Source organism: Leguminivora glycinivorella, chromosome 14 (genome assembly GCF_023078275.1).
Source record: "Leguminivora glycinivorella isolate SPB_JAAS2020 chromosome 14, LegGlyc_1.1, whole genome shotgun sequence".
Taxonomy (NCBI): Eukaryota; Metazoa; Arthropoda; class Insecta; order Lepidoptera; family Tortricidae; genus Leguminivora; species Leguminivora glycinivorella.
The window spans coordinates 11,362,715-11,389,997 of record NC_062984.1 but is presented as its reverse complement, the minus strand read 5'-3'; the positions used below and the strand labels follow the sequence as shown (position 1 = coordinate 11,389,997).

General features: G+C 37.9%; 5 protein-coding genes across 6 annotated transcripts in view; 4 read left to right on the top strand and 1 right to left on the bottom strand.

Moving 5' to 3' along the window:
* The first annotated feature begins 228 nt into the window (after positions 1 to 228).
* LOC125233259 (zinc-type alcohol dehydrogenase-like protein SE_1777) lies at positions 229 to 1,995 on the top strand. The gene is made up of 2 exons (XM_048139198.1): positions 229 to 624; positions 851 to 1,995. Exon 2 carries the CDS (start codon positions 903 to 905, stop codon positions 1,941 to 1,943), a length of 1,041 nt encoding a protein of 346 aa, XP_047995155.1. The 5' UTR covers positions 229 to 624; positions 851 to 902; the 3' UTR covers positions 1,944 to 1,995.
* Positions 1,996 to 2,124: 129 nt separating this feature from the next.
* LOC125233545 (zinc-type alcohol dehydrogenase-like protein SERP1785) lies at positions 2,125 to 2,827 on the top strand (the record flags this gene model as incomplete). Its single annotated transcript, XM_048139601.1, has 1 exon — positions 2,125 to 2,827. A coding segment is annotated over one exon (651 nt), but the record flags the coding sequence as incomplete, so codon positions are not given.
* A 2,049-nt stretch (positions 2,828 to 4,876) lies between these two features.
* LOC125233327 (zinc-type alcohol dehydrogenase-like protein SE_1777) lies at positions 4,877 to 5,829 on the top strand. The gene has a single exon (XM_048139298.1). The coding sequence runs from the start codon at positions 4,890 to 4,892 to the stop codon at positions 5,691 to 5,693; it is 804 nt and encodes a 267-aa protein (XP_047995255.1). The 5' UTR covers positions 4,877 to 4,889; the 3' UTR covers positions 5,694 to 5,829.
* A 164-nt stretch (positions 5,830 to 5,993) lies between these two features.
* Positions 5,994 to 8,048, bottom strand: LOC125233326 (nudC domain-containing protein 3). The gene is made up of 5 exons (XM_048139297.1): positions 7,831 to 8,048; positions 7,347 to 7,759; positions 6,792 to 6,977; positions 6,262 to 6,377; positions 5,994 to 6,182 (listed from the first exon to the last, which is right to left on the bottom strand). The coding sequence occupies exons 1-5, from the start codon at positions 7,941 to 7,943 to the stop codon at positions 6,027 to 6,029; spliced, it is 984 nt and encodes a 327-aa protein (XP_047995254.1). The 5' UTR covers positions 7,944 to 8,048; the 3' UTR covers positions 5,994 to 6,026.
* A 2,016-nt stretch (positions 8,049 to 10,064) lies between these two features.
* LOC125233221 overlaps positions 10,065 to 27,283 on the top strand; it is a 59,201-nt gene continuing 41,982 nt past the window's right edge. Inside the window, exon 1 of one of the 2 annotated variants that reach the window (XM_048139137.1) lies at positions 10,065 to 10,452. In XM_048139137.1, coding sequence (XP_047995094.1) covers positions 10,327 to 10,452 — 126 coding nt within the window. In that variant the 5' untranslated portion in view covers positions 10,065 to 10,326. The remainder of the gene's footprint in view (positions 10,453 to 27,283) is intronic. The other variant, XM_048139136.1, reaches the window with a different exon arrangement.

Here is a 27,283-nt window from a genome sequence, read left to right as displayed (position 1 = left end):
CCAGCGAGCCAGATTTCGATCGGACGTCCATGCGCTCAAGGCCACGTCCGCGTCCGTCGACCGATAGTTTGCACGGTTATGTGTATTTCCATTGTCCAGATTCCCGTCCGCGGTCGATTCACGACGGACGTCCGCGTAGTGTGTTCCTAGCTTTATCCGTCCATAGAATTGTAGGTTCATGATCAAATCTATCAATCTAATCAATATTTATGGTTCAAATCATTAATTACACGTAAATTATACCAGCCAGCTAAAGACATCAAGTTAAAATTTGTATGAAATTACCTTGCACTCTTGTGGATAAAATGCAGTTTTGCTATCTGTTTTCGAATAGCAAAGTAAGCCTTTACCAGTTGGTGTGGTGAAAAAGATTTTAATTTGACTTCCGACCGATTGTCATTCAATGTCAAAGCTGTCAAAACTTATCGTAGGTCGTAGGTAGTTCACGGAGTTGGCTGGTTCAGTTGGTTGTCAGTTTTCAGTTTCTTATCTCATCAAATATATAACTCGCATCGTCATATTATTAATCTCGCGATTGTCACAATTCAATAAATGAAAATAGATATAAAAATAGAATACTGTAGGTATTAGCGAACAAGTGGACCGCAACGCAAGTTAAAAAAAGTAAGTATATGTGTTCACATAAAATTAGTTTTGATTTGGACAAAAATAGGTAAGTAGTTTGATATCTTTTCATAACTCAAATTATCTGAAGTACGTGTTTACTATCAGTAACTATATTATGTAATGTTTAATGTATGTAAATGACTTGCAGTTTTGCCGTCTATAGGTAAATAGTCTAGTTAGCAATGTTTTGTGTTTTGTTACTGTTAACCGCTCTTACCGGCAGATACCCGAGCGCGTATAGTGTTCAAGAAAGTAAAAGTGTTCAAGACAGCATCATGGATAAAGTTCTGCCGAAGACCATGAAAGCCGTTGGGCTTTATAAGTACCTGCCAATTGCAGAAACTGAGAGCCTCTTGAATTTGGAGGTTCCCATTCCAAAAGTAAGAAGTACTGATGTGTTGGTGGAAGTTAAAGCAACAGCTGTTAACCCTATAGATACAAAACAGCGGGCACCTAAGCCAGTTCCTCCTACACAAGAATTTCCTCGTATCTTGGGCTGGGATGGTGCAGGTGTAATTGCAGCTAAAGGTGAGAAATCTAAATATTTCAATGTTGGCGATGAAGTCTTTTTCACAGCGGACTTGAGAAAAAATGGATCAAATGCTCAATATGTTGCCATAGATGAAGTAATGGTAGGAGTTAAACCAAAAAATTTAACATTTGAACAAGCTGCTGCAATGCCTTTAACTACTGTCACAGCTTATGAGTCTTTGTATGATCGGCTGCTCCTCTCAGAAAAGGATAAAGGGAAAACTCTGTTAATTATTAATAGCGCTGGTGGTGTAGGTTCTGTGGCATCTCAGTTAGCTAAGAACCTCGGACTGAAGGTGATTGGGACAGCGTCCCGGACAGAGACGGAAGCTTTCAGTCTTCAACATGGAGCGGATATTGTTCTAAATCATACTAAAGATTTATTGCCTCAATTAGAAGCACATGGATATAAAAATGGAGTTGAATATATATTGGTTAATTATGACCCTTATCCTTATTGGGACACAATAATTTCAGCCGCTAAGGCCCAGGGCAAGATTTGCCTCATAGTGGACAGCAGTGGTTTGGTTGATATAAGACAACTTAAAGATAAAAGTCTTACTCTTGTCTCTGAAATGATGGCCACCAAAATTAAGTATGAAACTGAGGACAAGATTAGATATCATGAAATCTTTGAGGATGTAACTAGAATGTTCGAGGCTGGTATTTTAAAATCAACATTGACAAAGACTATGTCACCAATTAATGCTGAAAATCTTAAGGAGGCCCATAGGCTTTTAGAAGAGAAGAAAGTCATTGGGAAGATTGTCCTCAGTGGATTTTAAACTTATTTTAATATATCTGTGTTCTTGTAAAATAAAGTACCAATTCAGTTGTTATTTTGTTACTTATTAATTTACCTATTACTATTACTTTTTCTCAATTGATCAAATATTAAGGTATCATACAGCTAGTCAATACAGTATAAACTTTACTTACTACATACCTAGTTTTAACCTAGTTTAACAAGCTGCTGCAATGCCTTTAACTACTGTCACAGCTTATGAGTCTTTGTATGATCGGCTGCTCCTCTCAGAAAAGGATAAAGGGAAAACTCTGTTAATTATTAATAGCGCTGGTGGTGTAGGTTCTGTGGCATCTCAGTTAGCTAAGAACCTCGGACTGAAGGTGATTGGGACAGCGTCCCGGACAGAGACGGAAGCTTTCAGTCTTCAACATGGAGCGGATATTGTTCTAAATCATACTAAAGATTTATTGCCTCAATTAGAAGCACATGGATATAAAAATGGAGTTGAATATATATTGGTTAATTATGACCCTTATCCTTATTGGGACACAATAATTTCAGCCGCTAAGGCCCAGGGCAAGATTTGCCTCATAGTGGACAGCAGTGGTTTGGTTGATATAAGACAACTTAAAGATAAAAGTCTTACTCTTGTCTCTGAAATGATGGCCACCAAAATTAAGTATGAAACTGAGGACAAGATTAGATATCATGAAATCTTTGAGGATGTAACTAGAATGTTCGAGGCTGGTATTTTAAAATCAACATTGACAAAGACTATGTCACCAATTAATGCTGAAAATCTTAAGGAGGCCCATAGGCTTTTAGAAGAGAAGAAAGTCATTGGGAAGATTGTCCTCAGTGGATTTTAAACTTATTTTAATATATCTGTGTTCTTGTAAAATAAAGTACCAATTCAGTTGTTATTTTGTTACTTATTAATTTACCTATTACTATTACTTTTTCTCAATTGATCAAATATTAAGGTATCATACAGCTAGTCAATACAGTATAAACTTTACTTACTACATACCTAGTTTTTAGTAGTAGCCTAAATGTGTTCATCATGGTTTGATACCCACCTTCGCTAGACACTAGTATCTGTAGATACCTACATGCTATGCTTATATATTTATATGACATAAATAAATAATGCAATAATGATTCCGAGGTAGAACAAGATGATGCAATATGACAAGGTTCTAAATAATGAAGATATAGTACCTTAAGTTCCTTCCTTCACTGCTACCGACGAATACATGCGTTCACCGTCAGGTAATGCGTTAATGCCTTTATTGTATTGGACTCGTACCTAAGTCGTTAAGTACAGTCACGGCCTTAAATTGTTGATCCACTTCTAGCTCATTTTATACTAGACACATCATAGCTTAACTAAGAAATATCCAGTATAAAATGAGCTAGAAGTGCATCAACAATTAAAGTCCGTGAGTTCCGTGACCGTACACACAGCGCCGGCCCGTGCACTCGATCAGGGTAGAGCGAGTTTGAGTTTCGGCGCCCCTTGGTAAGGTTTTACTAAAGTCGCCGTCAATAGAACTTGTGAACAATGTAAACAAACCTTGTAGTCAAAATGTCTTTAACTCCCATTCTAACTCATCAGATATTGGCTAAATCCATGTATTATTTAATCAATTCGTATCACATTATGATCCACAACCTTTAAAATAATAAAATTGTGCTAAAATATTGATATTTTATACAATGGTTTGTTTACATTGTTGACAATTTCTATTGACAGCGATTTTACGTAGGAAAATAAGTCGCGAAATTTTTTTCATACTAATGCCGTAATCTGAAGATTGACGTAATACAGAATTTATGGATTTCATCATACAGATACAGAGTACGAAAGGGACAAATGGTTGAACTTTCGTAGTTGCACCCTAGCATAGCCACGTGTGGCTGAACGTGGATATCATGTAAATACATAAAATAACTAACAAAAAGGAGCACTGGCTGGAGCATGGCTAAGTCAGGAAAGAACATTCGGATTTTTTCCTAAGTAATTAAAAGAGAACATATAAATAGTAAGTGCGAGCGAAGCGAGCGCGATTTTTTTTACTCGATTTATGAAGACTCAACCCGCCAGCGGGGAATCCGCGAACTTTCAAGCTTTTATGTTCTGCAGAGCTGCTGTCTTTGACATATTTTGGGGTATTTTGACTTCACAGGGCGCCTATGTTCCCGACTTTTAGGCCTTATGTTTCCCCATCACTATTATTCTTATAATACTAAGAGTTAATTAAGAGATTTACTGCGGGCTCGATCGTCGGGATATCCATTTCGTTATTTTGTCACTAAGTAATCTTAGTGCTTTGAAATTCGCTCACCATCTGCTGGGACTCACAAAATTGCGCCTTTCTGAAACGTTTTGCGCCTTTGGCTTTATGAGGAACTCCGCTTTGGACTGTCGGGTAGACTCATATTTTTGCATTTGGATAGCGACGTGACTTTGTCGTTCGCCGCACAACAATGTGGTTCGTCAAGGGCTAGAATCCTCCTTTTACAGCGCCCTAGCAACAGCACCCTTATGAATGTTGGTATATGTTGGCAACGTGGTTCAACTTTCCACTTAATCTGAAATACAAATCTAGATTTTTCGATAGCGGATTCATTCCCGACTCCTCTCGCCATTTTGTCATATGTGCGCGCCCGCGCGACGTATAATTTTTTTGTATGGATTTTTCCATATTCTCGATTTTGGCGCCCCCTTGCCATGTGGCGCCTAGAGCGGCCGCTCCACTCGCTCTACCCTTAATCCGGCCCTGCGTACACATATTTAAAATAGTAACTAGGTGATATCTTGTTGGCACAGTTAATTATTTAAGTAGGTATAGGTACTTATCAGGAGCTATAAATAATGTACAGTCGAGTTGGTTTGTAAGGACATCTTTACAAACAAACATTCCAAACGACGTGTAGACATATTTTTGGCATGTTGGCGTCTAAACCCCTGCCTAAGTCCATGAAAGCAGTTGGTCTTTACACAAACTTACCGATTGTAGATGCAGACAGCCTTTTGAATTTGGAGCTACCTCTTCCGATTTTGAGATGTAAAGACGTTCTAGTGGAAGTGAAAGCAATATCTGTCAATGGCATTGATACGAAGCAGAGAGCCAAACAAGTGCCTCCCACGTTTGAGCTCCCTCGGGTTTTGGGCTCAGATGGCGCTGGCATCATCGTTGCTAAAGGCGAAGAATGTAAGTTTCTTAACGTTGGCGATGAAGTGTTCTTCATAGCTGATTTGCGAAGGAACGGACCTAACGCTCAGTATGTTGCGATCGATGAAATGATGGTCGGATTAAAACCGAAGAACATATCATTTGAAGGAGCGGCTGCCATGCCGTGGACTGGTGTCACCGCTTACGAATCTTTATATGATCGGTTGATGATCTCTGAAAAGGATAAAGGGAAAACTCTATTGATAATCAACAGCGGTGGAGGAGTCTGCTCTGTGGCGTCTCAGTTAGCTAAGAACCTTGGGCTAAAGGTCATAGGCACCGCTGCCCGAGCAGAAACTGAATATTTCAGCCTTCAAAATGGCGCAGATATTGTTCTGAATCACACTAAAGATTTACTTCCCCAATTGAAAGCACAAGGACATAACAACGGGGTAGATTTTATATTGGTGAACTACAATCCTCATCCCTATTGGGACACTTTGATGGCGGTTGCTAAGCCGCAAGGTAGAATTTGCTTCCTTTGCGACAGCAGTGGTTTAGTTGACATAAAACCACTTAAAGAAAAAAAGCCTTATGCTAGTCGCTGAGATGATGGCAACTAGAATTAAATATGATACTGAAGATAAATATAGATATCGAGAAATACTGGAGGATATAAGCAAGATGCTTGAAACAGGTAAATTGAATTCAACACTGACTAAGACCATGTCACCTATAAATGCTGAAAATCTAAAAGAGGCACATAGACTGATAGAAAAGAAAAAATCGATTGGAAAGATTGTTCTTAGCGGATTCTGAGACATATTTTCAAATGAAACCAGTCAACAACAAAATTTCTATATGGTCTATCAGACATTATTATGTATGTAAATAAAACGATTATAATATAACAGATTACACAAAACCTTGTGTTTAATTCACTAATGAGGCTGTAGAACACTGGGGTCAAATTCTTTTCCTTTGAATGGGGAGCCTTCGGCGTTCCAAGCTCTCTTGAGAATTTCTATATTTTTAATCTCATTACTTGTTGGCAATCCCTTGAGTTTCTGCTCTTGATTCCACTGCAGCTCTCTTACCTACAATCAGATATTATTTATCATAAAAATGTGGACTTATAAAAAACAAAGGGTAATAAAGTAAAAATAATTAAAGTACCTTTGCAATATGGTCTTCAGGCAATTCGTTCAAAGGCCTTGAACAATCAATTTTGTCCAAGTCTATTTCTTCTTCACTGTTGACTAGTTTTGTCCACCATCGTTCCTGTACCTTCTCTGAAATTATAGATGTTTAGATAATTTAGGAATTTTTGACAGTTATCTCTATAGTATATCTACTGTAATGCAAAAAAGCTAATGAATTTCATATATTAGTAAACACCGTCAGGTTGCCTCATATTATTCATTGATGCATTGTGTTTTTGTAATAGATTACTGACTACAATAAACTGTATGGTAATTATAAGGTCAAAATTGGGATCACAGAATAAATAAATAGTACTCCAAGTCCACAGTTTTTACAATTGCATTAGTCATGACTTTTTATGTAACAGTAGGTTTTTAAGGATTAGAATTACGAATTAAATAGAAAATCCATCATATTGGTATATTTAATACGCAATTGATATAGGAAACATGTCTACAATTTAGTAAGAATATTTTGTAATGAAATATTAATTTAAAAATTACCTAAATGAATCAATAATTTTCCCCCACTGATGGTCCACACACTATCGCTAGCTTTGATCTTGTATTGCAGCATGTCCTTGATTATTGTGCCGCTGTTTCGGTATGCAACATGTAGGTCATTTGGGTTGATTGTCACTTTCAAGTCCTTTGATGACTTTATGTCTGGAGGCAGTGGTACAGTCACATCTGAAAATAAAGTATACTTTATACTGTACTTAAGTTTTTAAAAGATACTGCACTATCCATACTAATATTATAAATAAGAAAGTGTGTGTATCTGTGATTTTTTAAGTGGAGATAGTTGAAGGGATGGAGAGTGACATAGGCTACTTTCTGTCTCTTTCTAACCCCCCACTTCCCTAAAATGGAGGGTGGAAGTTTGTATGAAGAATTCCGCAATTTCCGAATTTAATGTGAGCGAAGCTGCGGGCAAAAGCTAGTAATTTATAGATCAAATTGGGCACAATAATGTTCCCATGAAACACAGTGGATTACAACACACAAAAGGATTAGAACATTTTTGAATGGAGGCAAAATCACAAAAGTTACATTTACCTATTTCTGTGATTGTTTGCGACCAGGAATATTTATCTCTCACTGCACCATTATACGATTCACTATTCTTTTGCACAGGGATCACTGGTGGTGTGTACTCCGTTTTTGTATCACCGCTAGATGACGCTTCTACAATCTTCTCCGGTTCTGTAGTCTGAGCAACTTCAGATCCACTAGGATAATTTTCTATAGGTTCATTTTCATCTCCATTCTCAGCTACTACCTCAACTTCTTGAGCTACCGTGGAGCACATGATCTCGTTGTTAAAGTTGTCAGGCTTCCGGGCACCGTTTGTGCCCTTCCAGTTTTTAGGATCGCATGTTCTTAAAACCTTTATTACTAGCTCTTCTGCCACTCCAGGAGGAAAGCCCATGTTCTCGTAGGGGCCGTCGGGAACATGATAAAAGTCGGTACTGGAATAAAACAGACTTATTAAGTTTCACAAGTTCTATGTTAAAAACTAAACAAGATAAGTGTATGTTACCGTCTAGCAAGGAAGTTGAATATTGCCGATAAGAATCCTAGAATTGACTGTTCGTTTACTAAGATAGATGATAAAACGTCATCGTATTTAGTACTATTGAAATCCACCGACATATTGATTGTTATTGATAAAGAACTATGAGTATGTGGTCTGTTTTATTAGGATCTCGCGTTTGTTTTTGTGCTGATTCTGGAAAGCGTCAGGTCAGGCGTGTTACGTCAAAATGACAGTAGTCACTAGTGACATTTGTAGTGTTGCTAGTGGTACATTGGTTCTACTATTGCCAGTCTTAAAATTAGCGAATTGGTAATTTTTTTTATGGTGTAGAAAAGTGTCATTGTTATTTCGGGCAATGAACGTAGAGTAGGTATTGTATTAAAAACGATTTCTATAACTAAAATTCTAGTCACGGTGGTTCAATTAACCACTATCTCATTTGGGCTACCTCCTTAAAAAACCCGTACATAGAAATCTTTACATATACAAACTTATAATAGCGATGCCCATCTACTAAATGGTGGTGGCTTAGGTAGGAGTATTTACACGACTACTTAAACAAATTAAATTGTATGAGACGTTTTGAAGTCTTATTGAAGTGCGACATAAAATTGTACTGAACGGAACTAAAAATATTCCGTTAAAACATTATCATGTTTAAGTATTTAAGTATAAGTTGAAGATGTGACAGTTTTGTTTGAAGGTTGGCATCCACTAGGCTCTGCGAGACGAATATCAATAATTCACCATCTGCATTTATTATGAAACTGCGTCCATTGGAGACGCGTCGAATCAAATTCACCGTTCAACGTTCACAGTAAATGTACGGACGGAGGACGGAAGACTCGATTCGACGTAAGTGTACCAAGGTCACTTGACTACTTTATGGAGATTAGAGGTAAGGAGCGAAAGCTTTAAGTATCAGAAGTGCACATAATTATAAGAGAAAAGATAGGTGGCGCTGCAATCGCAGGTACATAAGGGTTTGACAATCTCTTAGCCTTCTCGGTAGTGACCCCGCCTTCGGAACAAGAGGTCCCGGGTTCAAATCCTGATGAGAGCTTTTTTATTTTTTCTACTAATATTTTTTCCTGAATTATTTTATTTTTTTAATATCCAAAAATATTTTTTTTGTTACAACTTTTCGAAATTTCATTCGAAGGCTTACAATATTACCTAAGATGGGGTAAACAATGTAAAAGGGCTTAAGTTGACATATTTGTATAAATAAAACAATAACTAAACACAATTAAAATACACAAAAAGAAAATTAAAATATAAAAAAAACAATCAAAAAACAAAGAGATCGCTGTCAGGATCGACCCTGAGAACATCTGCATACGAAGCCAGCGCACTACCATGGGATTACGTCTTGACTTGCTCAGTCCGACGAAATCAGACTAGACTAGAGAAAAGAACGTTTAATGTCATGTCACGTCGCTGATCATTGAGCGAGACATGCGCTCCAAGCGGAGAGATTTGTAACTGCAATTCACAGACCAACCCCTATAGACATCTATTACAAGACGACTCGCGGTCGCCAGCCTTCCTAGTATTTGCACTGATATAAGCGCGGGCGCTCGCCGTGCCCGATCAGTATCGACCAAGTAACAGACCCGAAAGCAGCGCGTGTTTTTCGCACAAAAAAATTGGAAAAGGGTATTTTGATGCCTTAAAGATGTCCACCTGTAGTGTGAAATGGTGTGGAAAGGTAACAAGAAGCTCAAATTTAAAAACAGACGGCATTACATTCCACAAATAAGTCATATTTATAATTTATTCAGAGCCGGCATAGGTCAACTTACATTGGCCACTTACGCGTCAGTAGAGGGACAGTCATACTTCTGTCCCTTTTCATCTGGCGCGACTGCCCGCCGTCCTTGAAACGGCCAATCACAGCGCGCTTAACACATTCCCCGCCCGCTCCTCGCACCCCAAACACTGGTGACTCGTATCGCGAACCAAATATACAAGACTGCCACTCTATAGGAGGTTCTCTGTGCTGCAATTAAAGGGCCTCAGCCGGTCATTTTTGCTACTTTTCTACTTCGACAGATTTTCCTCCTTACCTCTATTCTCCCTGGACTAAAAAATATTTAAAATTATGGGATGCAAGTATTGCCAATGCGGTAAAACTAATAATCTACTATTTGGTAGAAACTATATTTAGAGCTGGTATCATTAAAACCTGTTTTTAATTTACATTCCCGCCACTTGGAGGAGTCGCATCGCTTTCGAAAGTTTCACATCCGCAAGAGAGCGGCAAGGCAAGGCAAAGTGAAGTAGGCAAAGAAAGAAGTCTCGCGCGCGAACTCGGTACGCTGCAGGCGATGACCGCAATTTATATGAGTTTTTATTAATTCGTGAGTGCGCTGTCGTGATTTTCGTACGCAAAGTGTTTACAAAAATGCTGCATAGGTGAACTTTCGGATAGACAAGTGTTGTGATTGTGAATATCTTCTAGCTCTTCCTTATTACTGTCTTTCAAAGGTTGTTAAAATGCCTTGCTCAGCGGTAACTTTGTCTATAGCGACCATTACAGCAATCGTGGCTGCTGCTTTAATGGCAATAGCATTTTCGACGGATAACTGGCTTTACATTGAAGTGAAACGAACAAATATCCAGGTAAGACAAACACAGGCACCTATAATTTTAAAAATATTTTTTTTTTACACGGATATGTTGCGCACGAAAACCGGTTTTAACATCCGTTTAATTTGGCATTGCAATACGAGGATATAGCGAAATCATATAAAATTAACCATTTCGATGCTTAACCAGTATGAATGCTCTGTCTACCACAATAAGGTTGAAATTGTATTTGACTCAGTGCAGTTAATAGGTACTGCATCCCCAATTTTTTTATTTGAAGATAAAGTAAGAATTAATTGTCATTTTTTCTAAACCACTAAAAAGCCGTTAAAATTTCATTGTTAAAATAATTTCCTTGATATCTACCCACCAGCTTTTTGTCGGAATTTTTTTTACTTATTTTTACAGCCATAACTGTGAAGGTAAAAAACTATCGCTTATGAAGTGATCGGTAACAAAACTTTAATTTTCATGACAGTTATTCAAATCTACCGATAAAATAAAATCCGGCTGAAATTATTAAGGTTAATAACTTTTAATGTACTTATCAACCTTAATTTTATTTAACGTCTACTTAAAAATGGTTACTTTCCTTTATTGAAACTGGACCACGCTTCCATGAAATTAAATTTGTTACAGATCACCAGTCAGATAATTACGAGCATAATTCATAGGTTTCTTACAACCAAGTTTATCCAGTAGAGGAAACCAAGCCCATGGCCCTACTGATGGCAAGAGGTCACCGTATGCTATCGATGTCTGCAATGTGTTATATGCACGTTGCCGAACTTTTGAAACCTTTAGCCAAAAGGAGTTGGTAACCTTTTTGAAATAACGGAACATTCAACATAGGTACTGGTATCCAGTATCCACAGGTGGAGCGGACTTACGATGTTGCTCTTAAACCATTCTTATCCCAGATATTGTTTTTTTTTGGTACCTAAATATACCCACAGATAAGTGGGAGGAACGTGCTTCTCTAAGACAGGAATGGCGTCGTACGGTTCACAAAAGTGTTGGGCTTTTTGAGACACAGCGTTTAGAAAACCTTGACGCTAAACGCCATTCCCGGAAGTCCAGACCAAAGCCGTCCTACACTTACACATATAACACAGCTGGCCAGCTATATTGTGCTCCGTGTAATCGCACGTTTAAAACCAAGTTCGGTTTTGCGAGTCATTTAAGAGCCCACCAAAACCAAACCTCAGACCACATGGACTAACAAGGAGTCGCCATAGCCGGATACGGTTTGGACGACGATGAACATCCCGTCAAAATCAAATTACTGGTACTGCCAGTTCCACCTTTAAAAGTTTTGTACACGTTTATTACTTCTGTCTAATGAACCTAAATCATACCAAATACCAAGGTAGAGAATTGTTAAGATTTTAGATATTGCTGGACACTTCACGAGTCTGATCCGACGCCTTTGACATCAATAGCTGGCGTCCACTAGACTCGCCGAGCCGAATCTCATTAATTCGCCTTCTGTATTTACTTTGTAAGTGCGTCCATTATCTAGCGACGCGTCGAATCGCACTTTTGCAGCTGATCGTACCCTCGTACGTGTGACTAAAATCAATAACAATCCCTTGTTCTATTACTATAGAAATGCTTTTGATTTGATTATACAAGATGCGAAATTGCGGTGCCTATATGGGGTATGGTAATTGGATTACTATTGTATACAGGTACCTTTGTTTTTAGATACTTACCCAAAGAACAATGGAAAAATCGAGATGATCGCAAATCTAAAAGTCTTGTGTAACACTATACCATTGTTTTGAAAATGGCTATCTACCCCAATTTCGATACGTTTACAGATAACGTAAGGTACACTTACCTACATTTACTATAGCATAACCGTGACCGGTATACAATAAACTTTATTAAGTATCATGAGAGTCTAAATAGGTAAACACTCTTTTTGTGTGAAATGATGATGATGATGATAAAAAGTGCCATATCTTACAAAATTTTGTCAATCAGTTCATGGATATGGACAATGGACAGTCCATACTGTGGTTTACTTAGGTACTCACAAAATTAAAAATACCTACTCAATGCAGTTTGACGATATTATTTGCTGACAAACGCCCACCTCAATCAAATGTTCGCAAAATCTGAATTTAAATGAAATTCTTGTCTCCGAGCGACATATTGAGCGTCGAAAACCACTCTACCCACGAATTCCAATTCCAAGTCCTTGCGTTACCGTTACATTGTGCGCGTTACGCATAAGTATTTGGTAACAGTACCGGCGAGGGCCCAACGAAGATAAAAACACGACCGATAGCTTATCTACCGCATCTTGGTTTGTTTGGGTATGGTTTGGGCTTCAATTCTGACTTCACTTGGAAACTAGGTGACCCAATTGGGATATATTATCCTTATAAGCATACTGTGTACAGAATTTGATGGAATAAAGTAGGAAGGTGTCAATGTTAACTTCATATTTTCAAGGACATTCCACACTTTGTTTTATTACTTGTCTTGGTCCGTCTCCACTCTTTGCACGCGAAGATCCTTCCCGGACATGACGCTTTGATTGTCACTGGCTAAGTATACTATACAGGTAGTAAGGCCTTTTCTTTTCCGGCAAATTCTTGAGGAGTTTCCGTCGCGTCGGTCCCTTATGGAATCATCATCAATCATGATAAATTAGAAAAAAATGTCTGTCCACTTGCTGGAAAAGAAAATACCTTTCCGAGAATACCGACGATTTGTTTAGGTAAGTAAGACACTCGATGTGGTATCAAATATTAGAAAACAGCAAGCTACTGCATTTTGCTGCTACTACTAGCTACATCAACTGCATTTTGGATGAAGTCATACTTCATGACTTCATACAGAGAAAGGGCTATCTGTCGTGTCAATTAAACATATGATTACATGATGTATTCATTATGAACCCTTACTTATCCCCTCCACAGCCCAATACCTTAATTTATGTGGCAGCCTGTCGTCGCCAACAACGTTATTTTAATACAGAAACAGGCCGCCTATTATTACAGGTTGACTTTTCAGAGTGTATAATTCGCGAAAACTGGTATCGCTCACGCTTAATTTGCTTGAAAGTTTTGTCTGGCATTCTCGTTTCTTTTAAGCCTTTTTTGCCACCCCTCTACCTGCGTTGCTTGACTTTTTTCGTCAGGGCCGTTGTATAATCTTTTCGAAACGTGACTTTATCTTTACATCCTATATTTTGCTTTTAACTTGTACCTGCTAGCTTCTTATTATCTCGAAAGCTTTCTGAGAATCAAATTTACTCCGGCCCTTGAATGTCTGTTTGTGAACGAACCTTTGAAGTTCATTGTCAGGTTTAGTTACCTGCTTGCGTAAAGGTAATTAAATGACCGCTAACTAAATACGAAGTCGGCATTCTTTTGTTTTATTATACCAAATTATGTGTGTAGTATTTAAAACTGTGCTACTTATTGAAGACTGTTTTGATACATGCTTGTATGTATGCTATGGAGAATGTTAATGCAGGCAATATTGAAACAAACGTTTTTATCATAATAATATCCCATGTGAGAGAATAGAGAAACAACATGAATTGAGATACGTAATGCTTATGTATAATGTATTTACGTGCGAAAGAAAAGTTTCGATATTAGTGCATTCGACCAATCAAACTTTTAATAAATAAATGCTGCCAAGTCAGATGGAGTGGTGAATTGGTGATCTAATGAAACCACAGGTTTGCATTTGGCAACCACAGCTAGAGTTCAAGAGAAATCGATCGAGAAAGTCACGCCCGTAAAATTATCCGCGAACATGCATACCTTGGAAATACTCAATGCCACACTGTTAAGTAATGTAAACGAGGCTTGTACTACGTAATAGTATTTCAAAGTCTCACAAAGATAGCACGGACTGAGAGGAGAACTTTCTATTGGCTTAGCGATCGGTTTTCGTTTGGACATCGTCCACGGTATGTATTATGCAAAGATCAAAGAAAGTTTTACGCAAAAGTGAGAAACTTTATGCTATCCAATTTCTTAACATTGCATAAGTATACTAATAGACACTGGGTATTGGATATGGATAGATTCAAACAAGCTGTTCACATCCATTCATGTATTCTCTGGAAAGACATCAGTCTGCGACCCTACTTCAGTTTTCTGGAATCCATACTTAGTAGGTACTTACATAAACATTTTGTAATAAGTCGCCATGTAATCTGACATTTCACCTTTCAAATAAAAACTTGAACGAGACATCATTATTGGTAACTATTACTTTCCCGATTTGAATTGGGCCTCTGAAGTCCTAAAAATACAATACTGTTGGTTATTGATGGTCATGTTAGTCACCGGAATTGCTAAAAAAAAAGTCACGTTCACGTTGAATGGCTTTAAAAATTTCGTCTGCTTAAACGAATTGACGTTGACTGCATTCGGATTTAACTCAGCGTCCGAATGAATCATTTAATCCAGTCATCCTATAGATATCGTGACGTGAATCTGATAAAATAACGAAGAAGTACCGACACGACAGGAAGAGAACAAATAGTAAACATGACTGTTTATTATCATACCTGGGAAGGGACCGGATGTTATGTTTGTTATGCACGTTAAAAATACAACGCATCTGGGGTGATGATGGTTTGTAACTGTGCATGGCTCATTGAGAGTCATGGTGACGGAAGACTAATTTGGACCTTTCCCTTCCTAGACTTTCAAAATTAGTTATGACTGTTATGAGCCAGTCAACTGTGTTGCCAAATTTTAGCTTAATAACCTAGCCAAGCAGCTAACCCAACTGGTTATGTATATCGATGCAAGTTTGCAAGTATATTGTAAAGCTACATAACCACGAAACAATTACCTAATTCACGAAGAATTAAGTTTGAACGACTTTTCCAATTAACATACCTAATAATGATACAAGCAATACACTTGATTGTATAGATACTAATGATTTCTTGCAATGCATGCCGCAATAAGTACGGGAAGTGCCAAGTGCCATTGATTGAGACTATTGAGATTGAGAGATTTGTTCATCCTGTGACAAAGGCTGCTTGGGTGGTCTGAACAAGCCATCTTGTAAAACGATTGTTCCTACAATCGAATGTTCTGATTAATTTAAAATTTAAATTATGGTGCATGACCAAAGCTTATATCTGAATTATCAGCATGTAAAATCCCGTTGAACTTTGTAAGATATTTAAAAGACAGGCGTTGCTAAATTAGCCTCAGTATTGTATCTTGAATCTTGATATTCAAAATCAAAGGAGGCGATATCAAAGATAGTGCAGACAAATGTTATAAGACTTTATATCTAATCCATCTAGAAATCTAGACGGTTATTAGGCGATGCGTGATGCTGTCACTAAGTGCGTCAACAATAGCTAATTAAAATACAGCAACCTGCTTTCTTCGGCGTGGTGTCACCTACTTCTCATGACTTCCGACGATGCCTACACTTTTTGTGCTATTCGCTTTCTTACAGACAGATAATTTAGTGGTGAAATAATCGACGGAAGTATCGGATTACTTATATGTGGGGGTTTAATTTGAGCAACTTGGTACTTTAGACGCGACGCGGCAAGAATGTCACGCGAAGTAGCGGACACTTGCAATTTTTTACTCATATTTTCTGTTCTGAATACTTTTATGGTTCTTTTGCGACACCGCTGTTGTTATCACATGTCCATGATGTATGTCGCAAAATATAGTATAACCGTGTGGTAAGTGGTAATAATCTGTCGTTTGCTTGCCCAAGCTGCGTGCGGATATTGCAGTCAAGCGTCATTGCGGCCGGTAATGGTGGTGTAGTGTAGCGTCTGGGGGAGGTTACAGTTTCTTGGGCAGAAAGGAAACTTAACCACATGTGGTTGTGTGGAAGCGACCAGTTGTGAAGTCTGTTACGATATAAAGGATCTGAGTGCTATATGCGGTTACGCCACTGTCGTCGATGTTATTTTACAGTCTTTATACATATACCTATATTATTTAAGTACTAAGGAAGGTACTCTTCGAACCATAGTTTGCATGTAATAAAGGGCATTTTGGAACTTCACTTTGGAACTCTAATAAACATTGAGGTACTTATATGTACTAATGAATAATAAAATTTGTATGTGTTGATCGTCCGTGACTGGAGGTCAAGACCCTAAAAATATTCTGTAACGTAACGTTACTGTTATGGACTGGTATCTACTAATATGATTCGCTGCGCCACTATGTTACTTCATATTTCGGAAACTTGCAAATAAAATAATAAAGCTTAAGCTTGAAAGTGTGCCTAATAGCCTATCATTACATTGCTTTCACGATTGGGCGAGTTACCATCATTTACTTTATAGTTTTTCGGACTTTCACTGTTTACGTTGACCTTAACGAGTTTTACCTCAATCTTAGGTGTAAATAGACAGCTATTACTATTTTTCAGGATTCGTCTTTCTATTGTGATTGTAACCCAAAATTTGCGTAAGTCGTTAACAAAAATTAACTGATAATTAAGCATGAAATTTAAATAATAATATTGTTTTTGTGTTAATTACATAAACTTAAAGCGATAATCTACATTAAGAACTTGAAAAAAGAAGATTTTTAGACAGATTTTGTGCTAAATTGTCGTCACAAAACTGACAGCAAGTTAATTTTTGTTTACGACTTACGTTAATCTTGGGTCCCAAATTGTGAAAATGCCCATATAGGATGTTAATACAACATTCAGAGTTCAGACTCCCTTATTCATAAAGTTCACTAAAGTTTAACTTTATCGGCTTGATAACTTTAGTGAACTTTATGAATAAGGGGGTTAGAGTACCTGAATGTCTATTTGGGTAGGCAATGTTGTGCTAACATTTCAGGTCAATGCTAAACATACTATTTGAATAGTCTACCTAATTATTTTGGAACTGTACTAATGAGTCATTATCATTCATAATATTTAGTACACAATGTCTTCGACAACGATTTATCTTTGTCTAATGTTTGTTCACACAGCGCGTTGTCTCATGATTGTGTCATTGGTTGCGAACTCGTTTCGCGAGGCTTGAAAGGCAATATAGGTATACTTTTTTGTTGGATTAGGTTTTAATGATATCTACCATAACTGCAATGAAACACATGACACCTTTTTTAACCCCCGACGCAAAAACGACGGGGTGTTATAAGTGTGACGTGTCTGTCTGTCTGTCTGTCTGTCTGTCCGTCTGTCCGTCTGTCCGTCTGTCCGTCTGTCTGTATGTATGTCTGTCTGTCTTTTTGTCTGTCTGTCTGTGTGTGTGTCTGTCTGTGGCATCGTAGCTCCCGAACAGATGAACCGATTTAGATTTTGTTTTTTTTTGTCTAAGAGCTGAGTTAGTCGGGAGACTCGGGAGTGTTCTTAACCATGCTTTATGAAAATCGGTCTACTATGTCGCGGTCGGGGGTTTTTTTTTAATTTTAATTTTGTGGTTAGGTTATTATTGCAGTTATGGCATGCTCCAGTCAAGAGATGTTTTCCATCATTACATCAGCATGGATATGAGCATGGGATAGGAGTATCGGATAGGAGGGATATCGGATAGGATAGGAGTGAGGACCATAACACCTTTATATCTTTATTTCTTACTATTTTTCCTAAAAAGAATAAAGTCGTGTTGAAGTGTTTATTTTGATTAATTATTTACTAATGACGTTAATTAACCATCTTCATATTAACTTTAAGGAGGTTTCCACCAAACTTGTCTGGGTGTCTGGTGACCTACGCACTGCCAATTTCCTTTCACAAACGGCTGAGCCTAGCCATACAGCGAGGAAACGCGGCAACCGTCCTAGGGACGATGCCCCGGGCAAATGTAGAATTAACATATGTAATTTAAAAGCTTGTAATTAATAATTATAAGCTGTATTCTGATATGTATTTAATGACTAACTAAAATATTACCGAAAATAAAATCACAAATCGTCACAAAACTACCGCATTCAGTCCGGTTATTTTCTCATTTATCATCTTAGTCTCCTTAATTACACAGTCACCGACACGTCTTCTCAACCAACACCATATAATCACCTGGACCGAAGGCTATGTCAGACCATTGTTTCAAAGGTGCACAACGTCATGGCGTTAAATTACTTTGTGGCAGATGATAGGAAACGTGATGCCTACACGGCAGGTGTGAGCTATTTATGCCTCACAAGCGGTTTACTTCAACAAGGAATATAATGTCCTGAACATAGCAGTGCCGTAAGGAAAACCGCTAGGGAAAATTCAAGAAGAGAACTTCTACCATAAGCACCGATAAGTTTTTGATGTTTAAAAGTACGTTTCTCGATAGTATAGGTATAGGTACGTCACGGAAAATGTATGTAACTTTTGGTTCTTTTAGCAAGGATAATTGCATTATTAATATTTTTTTAGTCAGTGGTATTAGTAAGTAACTAACTGTTTCAGGGTACCTACTGTTTACTTCATCCATATAATGAATCACATTGTCGATGTCAGTGGCGTTTACGTTTATCTATTCTAAATTACGTTTATCTAATCTAAAAAAAAACGTCTGAAACTTTTTGCTTCTCTGTTCTTCTGATCTGCGCTCTGAAGGAGCTCAGGTGCCGTAGCCGAATGGCATTTCTCCGACGCGAAACGAAAACGAAACGCCGCGAAAGGTAGTCTGGCTCTGTCGCGCCAATATGCAAGAGCGATAGAGATAGATATCTACTAGTGTTTCGTTTCGTGAGGTTTCGTGAGCGTTTGTGCCATTCGGCTACGCAGTTACGCACCCTGGTAAGATGTACCTTATGTAGTAAACCTTCGAAACAAAACACTAGTGGCAGTGAACTTGAGAGTCAACGTTTGTAACATTAAATAGTATACAACATTTTAGGGTCTGGTGGATCTTAATATGAGCGTAATGGTCATGGTTTCATTACGCATACCTACTACACACAAACTACCGGAACAAAACAACTTATTATGGGAACAAGTGTTCATTAAAAAGTCTATTTTGGGTTATCTAAGCTGTTGAAACTGCGTGGATAAAATGAGTTTGGGGCAAAATGCCGTTGGCCGTTGGAGGACAGTAAATCCAAAACAAAATGTATCGCCACCTTACCACAAAATTCAATTTACGAGTAGATACGTTTTCTAAAAAAGTTACATTCGCATAGATTGAACACTTAAAATATTATGAAATGTTACCTCCAATACCTATGAAAAATATGCCTCTGTACACAGGTAGTAATTTCCTCACGAAAGCGCCAGAGTATACACGTACAAATTACAAAGCAAATACTTCTACCAACCCATATTTATATTTACATACTACATCCGATACCTACCCAATGAGAATTCTGTCGGTCTGTCGGCAGCTACACAAAAGCCTATAAGCATGTACCGACTTTCATGTACGGAAGGGCTGTTCCCTATATAAATATAAGGCCACTTAAGACGTTTACCAAAGTATTGTGAGCACACATACATACAAGCTTGGGGTGAAGAACTCGCACTTGGCATTGCAAGGTGAACGAGACGGGTCCTGAGGCACGCGTACCAGTTAGTGCCTATAATACTGCACATATTGGTACATAGATTTCTATTGTGTGCATCTTGAGATGATATTACTAAAGTTCTAGGTCATCGATGTCTAATAGACCATTGTATTTATAAAACTTTTTCCCCTCCCTAATAGCTCGGAAACACGTGTTTTGTCCTTTAATAGCAGCGGGTAAAAACGCATTTTATCCACTAGTGGGTAAAGTAATTTGACCTTGAATATAGTCAAATTAACTGTTTTAAAATTGATAAAAGTAGGTAAATCTAGTAATAAAGATGATTTACCACCTGTGGAACTACTGGAATCAGTGGTAAACGCAGTTTTTGCGTTGTAGTTTCCTCGCTATAGTGAGGGGAAAAGTTTTGTGTTACACTCGGGTGCAAATGTATTTTACTTCTCGTGTGTTAAAAAACTCGCAAGTTCAGGATTCTATTCTCGAACCACTCGCTTCGCTCGTGGTTCAACTATAGAATCCTTTCACTTGCTCGTTTTTCAATTCCACACTCGGCGTTAAAATACAACTTTGCCCCCTTGTATAACAAATAACTATTTCCAGAAGATGCAACAGCAAAAAGATCGGGTATTATTTGAGCAATTCCCCTTAAGTTTGTACTTTTGGATCACGTCTCCGAAAATATATAGAAATCTGGTAACAAAAAAAGGAAGGTTTCATACAAACTACATAGGACATTTTGGGAAACCTAGTGGATCTTGCTCAGCATCATGGACTCTATCAGCCTACCGATTTTTATCAAAATCGGAGACGTGATCCAAATGTACAAACTTAACGGGAATTGCACATTTAAAAGTAAGTCAGGTGCATTAGGGTAATTCCGAATGACAGGAATGCTCTGGTAATTCCGAAAGGGGAATCTTGATATGATGGAAATAATGGTGATTTTTGTGCGACTTTCGATATTAGACAACTTTCGGAATTACCCTAATGTACCTTACAAGTACTCGGCATTTACTTTACAACTAGCCGCTCACTTATTTAGTTACCTAACTTATATCTAGAACCAATGTGATTGTGGAAGCGGATGATGGACCTAGGAAGGAAAAGGTCCTTGGATACGTCCCGGTGACTATTTAATTAACACCTGTAAAAAGACAATCAGCTGTAGATTAGATTTCATTTATTCACAAGAATATACGGTAATGTAGATACAGAGCCTTAATACATTCGGCCGTTACGGCCCAGCCACGACATTGGTCTAAGCGCGGCAGCGGCGAGCGGCAGCCATACGTGCGAATGAAAAGTCCCATCGCTGTGTCTCGCTTCAATGTATGGCCGCCGCTCGCCGCTGTCGCGCTTAGACCAATGTCGTGGCTGAGCCGTTAGGCATCATGTGAAAATGGCCGTTAGGTATGTGTTAGGCTGTACAAGTTAAGTGTTTAATGAGTTCCTTACTGTTGGCACGTTTATCGTGGCTCAGGGTATGTACGAGTATGTAGTACGTTAGGTATCAGTTTTCATACGCGTCGCTGGTAGCAGTTCTCAGACAACCATTATATTCTCAAGGAATCAATTTAATTCGCTGGTTTACGTCGCAATCATATCGCATGACCATAATACATAATTCTGTTTCAATAGGCTAGTTTCCTCCTAGTCAAATCAGCCTCTTTGTAAGAACTGTCAAAACGATTAGCTAATTTGGAATTACTATGAAATACTGAGGAGTGACGTGACGGTCAATTTATTTACTTTATATCTTTCTCTTTGCCTTATTAAATAGAAATTATGTTTAATAAGTACTGTCCATATTTTTCTTCTAATTATGTGGTGCTTTATTTCGTGGACTGCATAAAATATTTTAAGTACTTGTAGGAAACTAGCCTATTTACACTTTACAACACGGTTCACGGATCATCATACTTATGCAAATACTAAGGCTTTAACTAGTTTAACTACAATTTCTAGATAATTATTTTATTTACCGCGAAAGAAGATACTTGTCAGACCTCTAAAAACTGCACAACTATAGAAGTATAGTACAGACAACACTTATCTGATTGTCGACGCGATGGCGACGGTCCTATAGGTATCGTCTTTGTAATAATAAGATTTGTCGGAAGCCAGCTGGAATAGTTTATTTATTTATTTATTTAAACTTTATTGCACAAATAAAACAAAAATGTACAAATGGCGGACTTAATGCCTAATGGCATTCTCTACCAGTCAACCATCGGGCTAAACAGAGACATGTAAAAATGGTGCAAGGAGAAGGAAAAATGACAATGGTAGAATAATCGAAAACAACTGATTAACTTCATAAAATACTAATATAATACATAAATATGAATATATATATATGCAAACATAAATAAATATACTTACTATATAATTGATATATATTCGCAAATATAAATCAATATTAATAGTTCATTAGGATTAATAATAATAAAATGAGATTGATCATCTATCTAGAAAACACATGTATGAATTCCTTTATTTCTACCTTGCTGCACCGAAATTGCTGGAAAAGTTACAATGTCTGGTAATAAGATTCACAAATCAGTGAACAATATGGATGATGGTTCAAAACTACTTTCGGTCGCCGTTGCCGTAAGCCGTAATAGAAAAGATATCAACGGGCGTTACGTCAAGCCACGAGCATGAAATCAACTTATTTTCACTTCCAAACTTTGTACAATTTTAATTTTGAATCTATTACTTACTATTTTGTTAATCATAGGTAGTTGGTAATTACACTAATTACTAAAACAAATTATAAATAACATGTACTTATTTTACTTTTACTTTAGTTAGGAAATAAATGTTTTACATCGAAGTTTACGACGCTTACCATATCATTGTATTTTTCGTGACGAATGAGAAAAAAAATAAGGATTTTATCCTTTGGGTGCATTGGTTCATCCGCTATACTATTAATGCTCACTGTACAATCGTCGTGAACGAGTAGTTGTAGATCCTGGTAGGTGACCTTGAATGATCGGGGGACATCATGGAAGAATGACTGTGCGAGCCCATGATGTCCCCATACAACGTCTTAGAGGGTGAGACGCCGGAGTGGGGTTTAGTAGATATTCTTTTTCCCTCCCTCTTATTAGCAGAGGGGGCCGAAAGAAGGAGTCATATTCAGAGAGAAATGGATAAAAGCACTCCGACAACAAAAAAAAAAGGTGACCTTGAATGATGTTATTGTTAGGCTTGGATGTCGGGTTATCTAGGTCTAGATATTTGAAAGAACTGAGATACAGATACAGAGAGATACAGAGAGATAGAAAAATAAAACAGAGGCTGATATTCTTCAATAGTATAAATAGAGAAGTTGAAGCTAAACAAGCAGCGAAAGTACCAGACAATAGCGGCGCTAGTAATTATCGAACGTGGGACGGGGAAAGTAGCCGAAACAACGTGTGTAAGTCTGTCGTGTCGAGCGATCGGTGTGAACAGGCTTTTCTTGGGTTCTGGATAACATGCGAAAAAGTTAACAATATTGTGAAATTTCCACATAATAGAGAAATATGTGTCATGTTTTTATGGGATACGAACTTTTTCTGAAATTACCGATGACCGAATTTATTTTTCCGAAACTTGCATTAAACGAACATGGCGATCTTGATTCTCGATACGTCATGGATCATGGACATGGATCCTTAACAAACTTTTGTGGTTGAGGCTGTACTTAAAAACAGCTACGGCTTGTACAGTCGAGTTCATAAATATGTGTACATTTTTTCTTCTTATTGCAAAGAGTTAAGGTGAGGAAATGTACACATATTTATGAACTCGACTGTAGTATCTTCGAGTTGGAAATGTTGGAATGGCTGAAACGTTAGTAGAAAACATACGTAAAAAAAAATTGTACAAGATGGCACTGTATCCACTGGTTAAGGAAGACAGAGTACACTAGATGGGATGGGAGGGATGTGAGCAACAAGGTACTGAGCCACTAGCAATACCAATATTTTTTGCCAAAATGATTATATTACGTAATAAAGCTGTAAAGCTCACCCATGAATCTTCGTAACACAAGTGGACAACTTAATTGTCGATTCACTCGACGCCATTAACGGCTGCACGTGCACCGGGACCAGCGTCACGACCGTACGACCGTTGACCACTTCCTTGGCCTGCTTTTGGTCGCCACTCAACTGAAAGGGAGGTCGCTTTTGGTAAGTTACGCTTAAATTGTATACTAATTACTACAAAACGGTCCGATTCGGCCAGAATCACTTGACCTTTCATAATACTTTATCGAGCAGGAATTGAACTACGTCTTGTGTGATGCTGAGTTTTGCAGTTATAATTATAATCGATTGGATTGTAATTATACGCCTTCACAGATTAAGAACTACCCACGACGTGTATCATCCTTGAAATAATACTATAAATAAATACTGAATCATCGTGTTAGTTATACAACAGTCAATCAGTTTGTATACAAAACAGTAACAAAAATAATAAACGTCGTCACAGTAACATGTCACTAATTAATTTAATTATTCACTTATCATTAAATATGTAGTTATCAATACTCGAATAAGCTTAAAGAAACGATCACTTGAATAAGTGCAATAAAATGCAAACAATTAGTCAAAAGTAAGAGAAAGCTAAATCAAGCATTTATTGTCTGTTATATTTTCCTGCTATTAGTGTTTGATATAAATGATATCTCTTTGCAATTAAATTAATTTAATTTCCAGACGGAAGGACGTAAAAGTATCCACACATTTGACGTATGCGTGTAGTGTAGACAACTTGTGGAAATGAAACGGAAGTGACTATATGGAATTATCCATATATTTCATACTTGTTCCGTAACAGAAAACGCACTGCTGTTTTTTTTGTTGCAACACATATGCAAATTTTACTACAATTTACATATGGAGCACTAAAAATGCACGACGATAATACACTGTGCAAACATTTTACATAATCGAATCATCTTTCACTCATTAGGTTTCCGATTTTCTATTATTAATTTGTAATGAGTTATATAATGGCGTCAAATTAGTGTTTATTTAATCGGGCTTTCTTATTTTCCCATCGAGTAGCATCCGATACTGGGCCGGTGGGCCCACAAGTGAATAATCGCTAACGCTCCATAGCGAACGATACGCAACTGTCTGTGACGCTAATACGAAAGAGCGATAGAGTTAGAGAGAGTCAAGTATAGTCTTCCATGGAGCCTGAGCGATTGGCTAGCTAAGTAGCTACTTGTATACGGGCCCCGGAAAGACTGATTCAAAGATCGACGAACCCAAGTTGAAGGAACGTCTCGCTCGGTTGGCTGATCGCGCTCTTTTACTATTTGTAATTCAACATTAACATCCATAGGCCTACGGCATAAGGTTTATTAAGATAGCCGATGCCGGTGAGAATTACTAAATTAATGTTCGTGGGAATGCGCTCGGATTGTTCTTATTAACTATCAGGGAAAAAGAGGATTTGATGACGAAACATGACAGCCGATACGTTATACAATACTTACTGTCGTGTTCCCATAGGCTGTAATGCCACATGGTACCTGAGTTATGCGGGTCAGATCAGACCATAGGAATAAATCAGCAAATATGATTATAGCAAGTTGCTGCACTTAATATTGGACTATTCTTTGGATACGAATCAAAGCTAGCTTCTGTATCACAGGCCCTAACAGGTGATCTGCAGGACGTCGACCTACAAAAATTTGAATTTGAAAAATGTATGGTTGGACCAATTGGACAAACAACAAAATAAAACTGGATTGATGTTTCAACTCGAAATCAAATGTGCTATTACATATGTTAAATTTTAATCCTTAAACATAGCATCAGAAGCATTAGGGGCCTAGGAATCTTCCATAAGCCCTAGTTCGTCCGGATTCTCTCTCATTCTTGCCCAGTCGCAGACAGGTGACGTTGCGTCGTACCCCGTCTCCAACCGGTTCCTAGGAATTCGCGGCGCACACCGACAGAGAAAATAAAATGTTTGAATAACCGAGATCATCAGAGGCATCGCTTCAAGAGCATGGGGAAAGCTCAATTTTGACGGTCATTCACGAATGAAATAGTAAAATTACGGAAGACGAGATTTTGGTAATCTTGACGATAAGATAGTCGCGCAATCGTTCATGTCTAACTCTAATTCACTTTTGTCACTTACTCTATTATTATAGTAATTACTTCGGGTAAACAACTGGAGCAGGTTTTCAGATTGTATTGTAATACATGACATGTGTGGTGTGGTGCAAGTGATCTGTGCCTGTGGCCTAAATATTTTGTAAAGCTACTTAATTAGTTACAATACATGTACTTAATGATATCTATGTACTATTGCTACTTGGCGGCAAACATAAACAAAGTTATACACGCTTTATTGCAGAATGTGCCTTTCTTTGCTAATAAACTTTACTTTTTCATAGAATGGCTCCCATTCAAAACTGCTGGCTATTAGTTGCTACCGACCTATATGTTTTGTAGAGAAGTACGGAACATGTCAGGCGATCGCCGATCGTTGTTTTACGAGTTGGCGTACGGGTTACGTCTATGAGGGAGGAATATCCACTCACGTTACCTACTACCCTTGTTAAAAGTAAAAGTAGTCACAACCAGTGTTCAACCCGTGCTCGTAAATAACGGCACGGCCGAAACGTGTCCAGCAAATCAAAACAAGGCGCAACGGTGCGCCGCAAAAACGAGACCCACCGGCGCATGAAAGAATATTAAAATATGGGCTGCACACTGCAAAAACTTGTATACAATGTCGGCCATATTGCAAGAGAATAAAGTGCTACAATGTAGACTTATTTATGATGTCGAGTGTACACGCTGATGAAGACGAGACTGTATTTTATGCATGGTTTTACCTGCTTTACTAATAGCTTTTTGCGCTGTCTTTGCTCGCAGTGTTTTACTTGTCTCTTTGGTTAGTTGTTACCAAAGACGTATATAACTCCGTATAGACAGATAAAGTCTAAGAAAAAAACGTACCTCAATACCATACAGAAACAGGTACGGTGGCCTAGATGGCAAATCATTACACCTTTGGGGTACGCTCAGCTAGATGGCGCTAATATTAATATTTGACATTTTAATTTAACACATATCAAGCTAAGAATATGGGCCAAATTGTCAAAACTGAGGTTCAAAAGTTTTAAGCCTGTGTCGAGAGATGCACTGTGATTACATATTTTACTTCGACAGTAACTCTCTATAATACTCGATCCTCTTTGGTTGTTGCTATGCTTGCAGATTGACAATCAACGTTTTATCTGATGTTGAGAAAGTAGGAGCAATACAGGGCGAGAATGTATATTGTTTAAAGATTATGTAATATGTAAGTAACATGTACCTATACAAGGATATGATTTTTCTGTCTGCGCTTGCGATTGCCAATGAATGGACATAAGTCGAGACCTTCTA

Excerpts from the sequence above, each read along its gene's own strand:
- LOC125233259 (XM_048139198.1), top strand. The coding sequence starts at position 903 with ATGGATAAAGTTCTGCCGAAGACCATGAAAGCCGTTGGGCTTTATAAG.
- LOC125233327 (XM_048139298.1), top strand. The coding sequence starts at position 4,890 with ATGAAAGCAGTTGGTCTTTACACAAACTTACCGATTGTAGATGCAGAC.
- LOC125233326 (XM_048139297.1), bottom strand. The coding sequence starts at position 7,943 with ATGTCGGTGGATTTCAATAGTACTAAATACGATGACGTTTTATCATCT. Across the intron at positions 6,978-7,346 it reads GCAAACAATCACAGAAATAG|ATGTGACTGTACCACTGCCT; the intron begins GTAAATGTAACT and ends CTTTATTTTCAG. Across the intron at positions 6,183-6,261 it reads CTGAAGACCATATTGCAAAG|GTAAGAGAGCTGCAGTGGAA; the intron begins GTACTTTAATTA and ends ATCTGATTGTAG.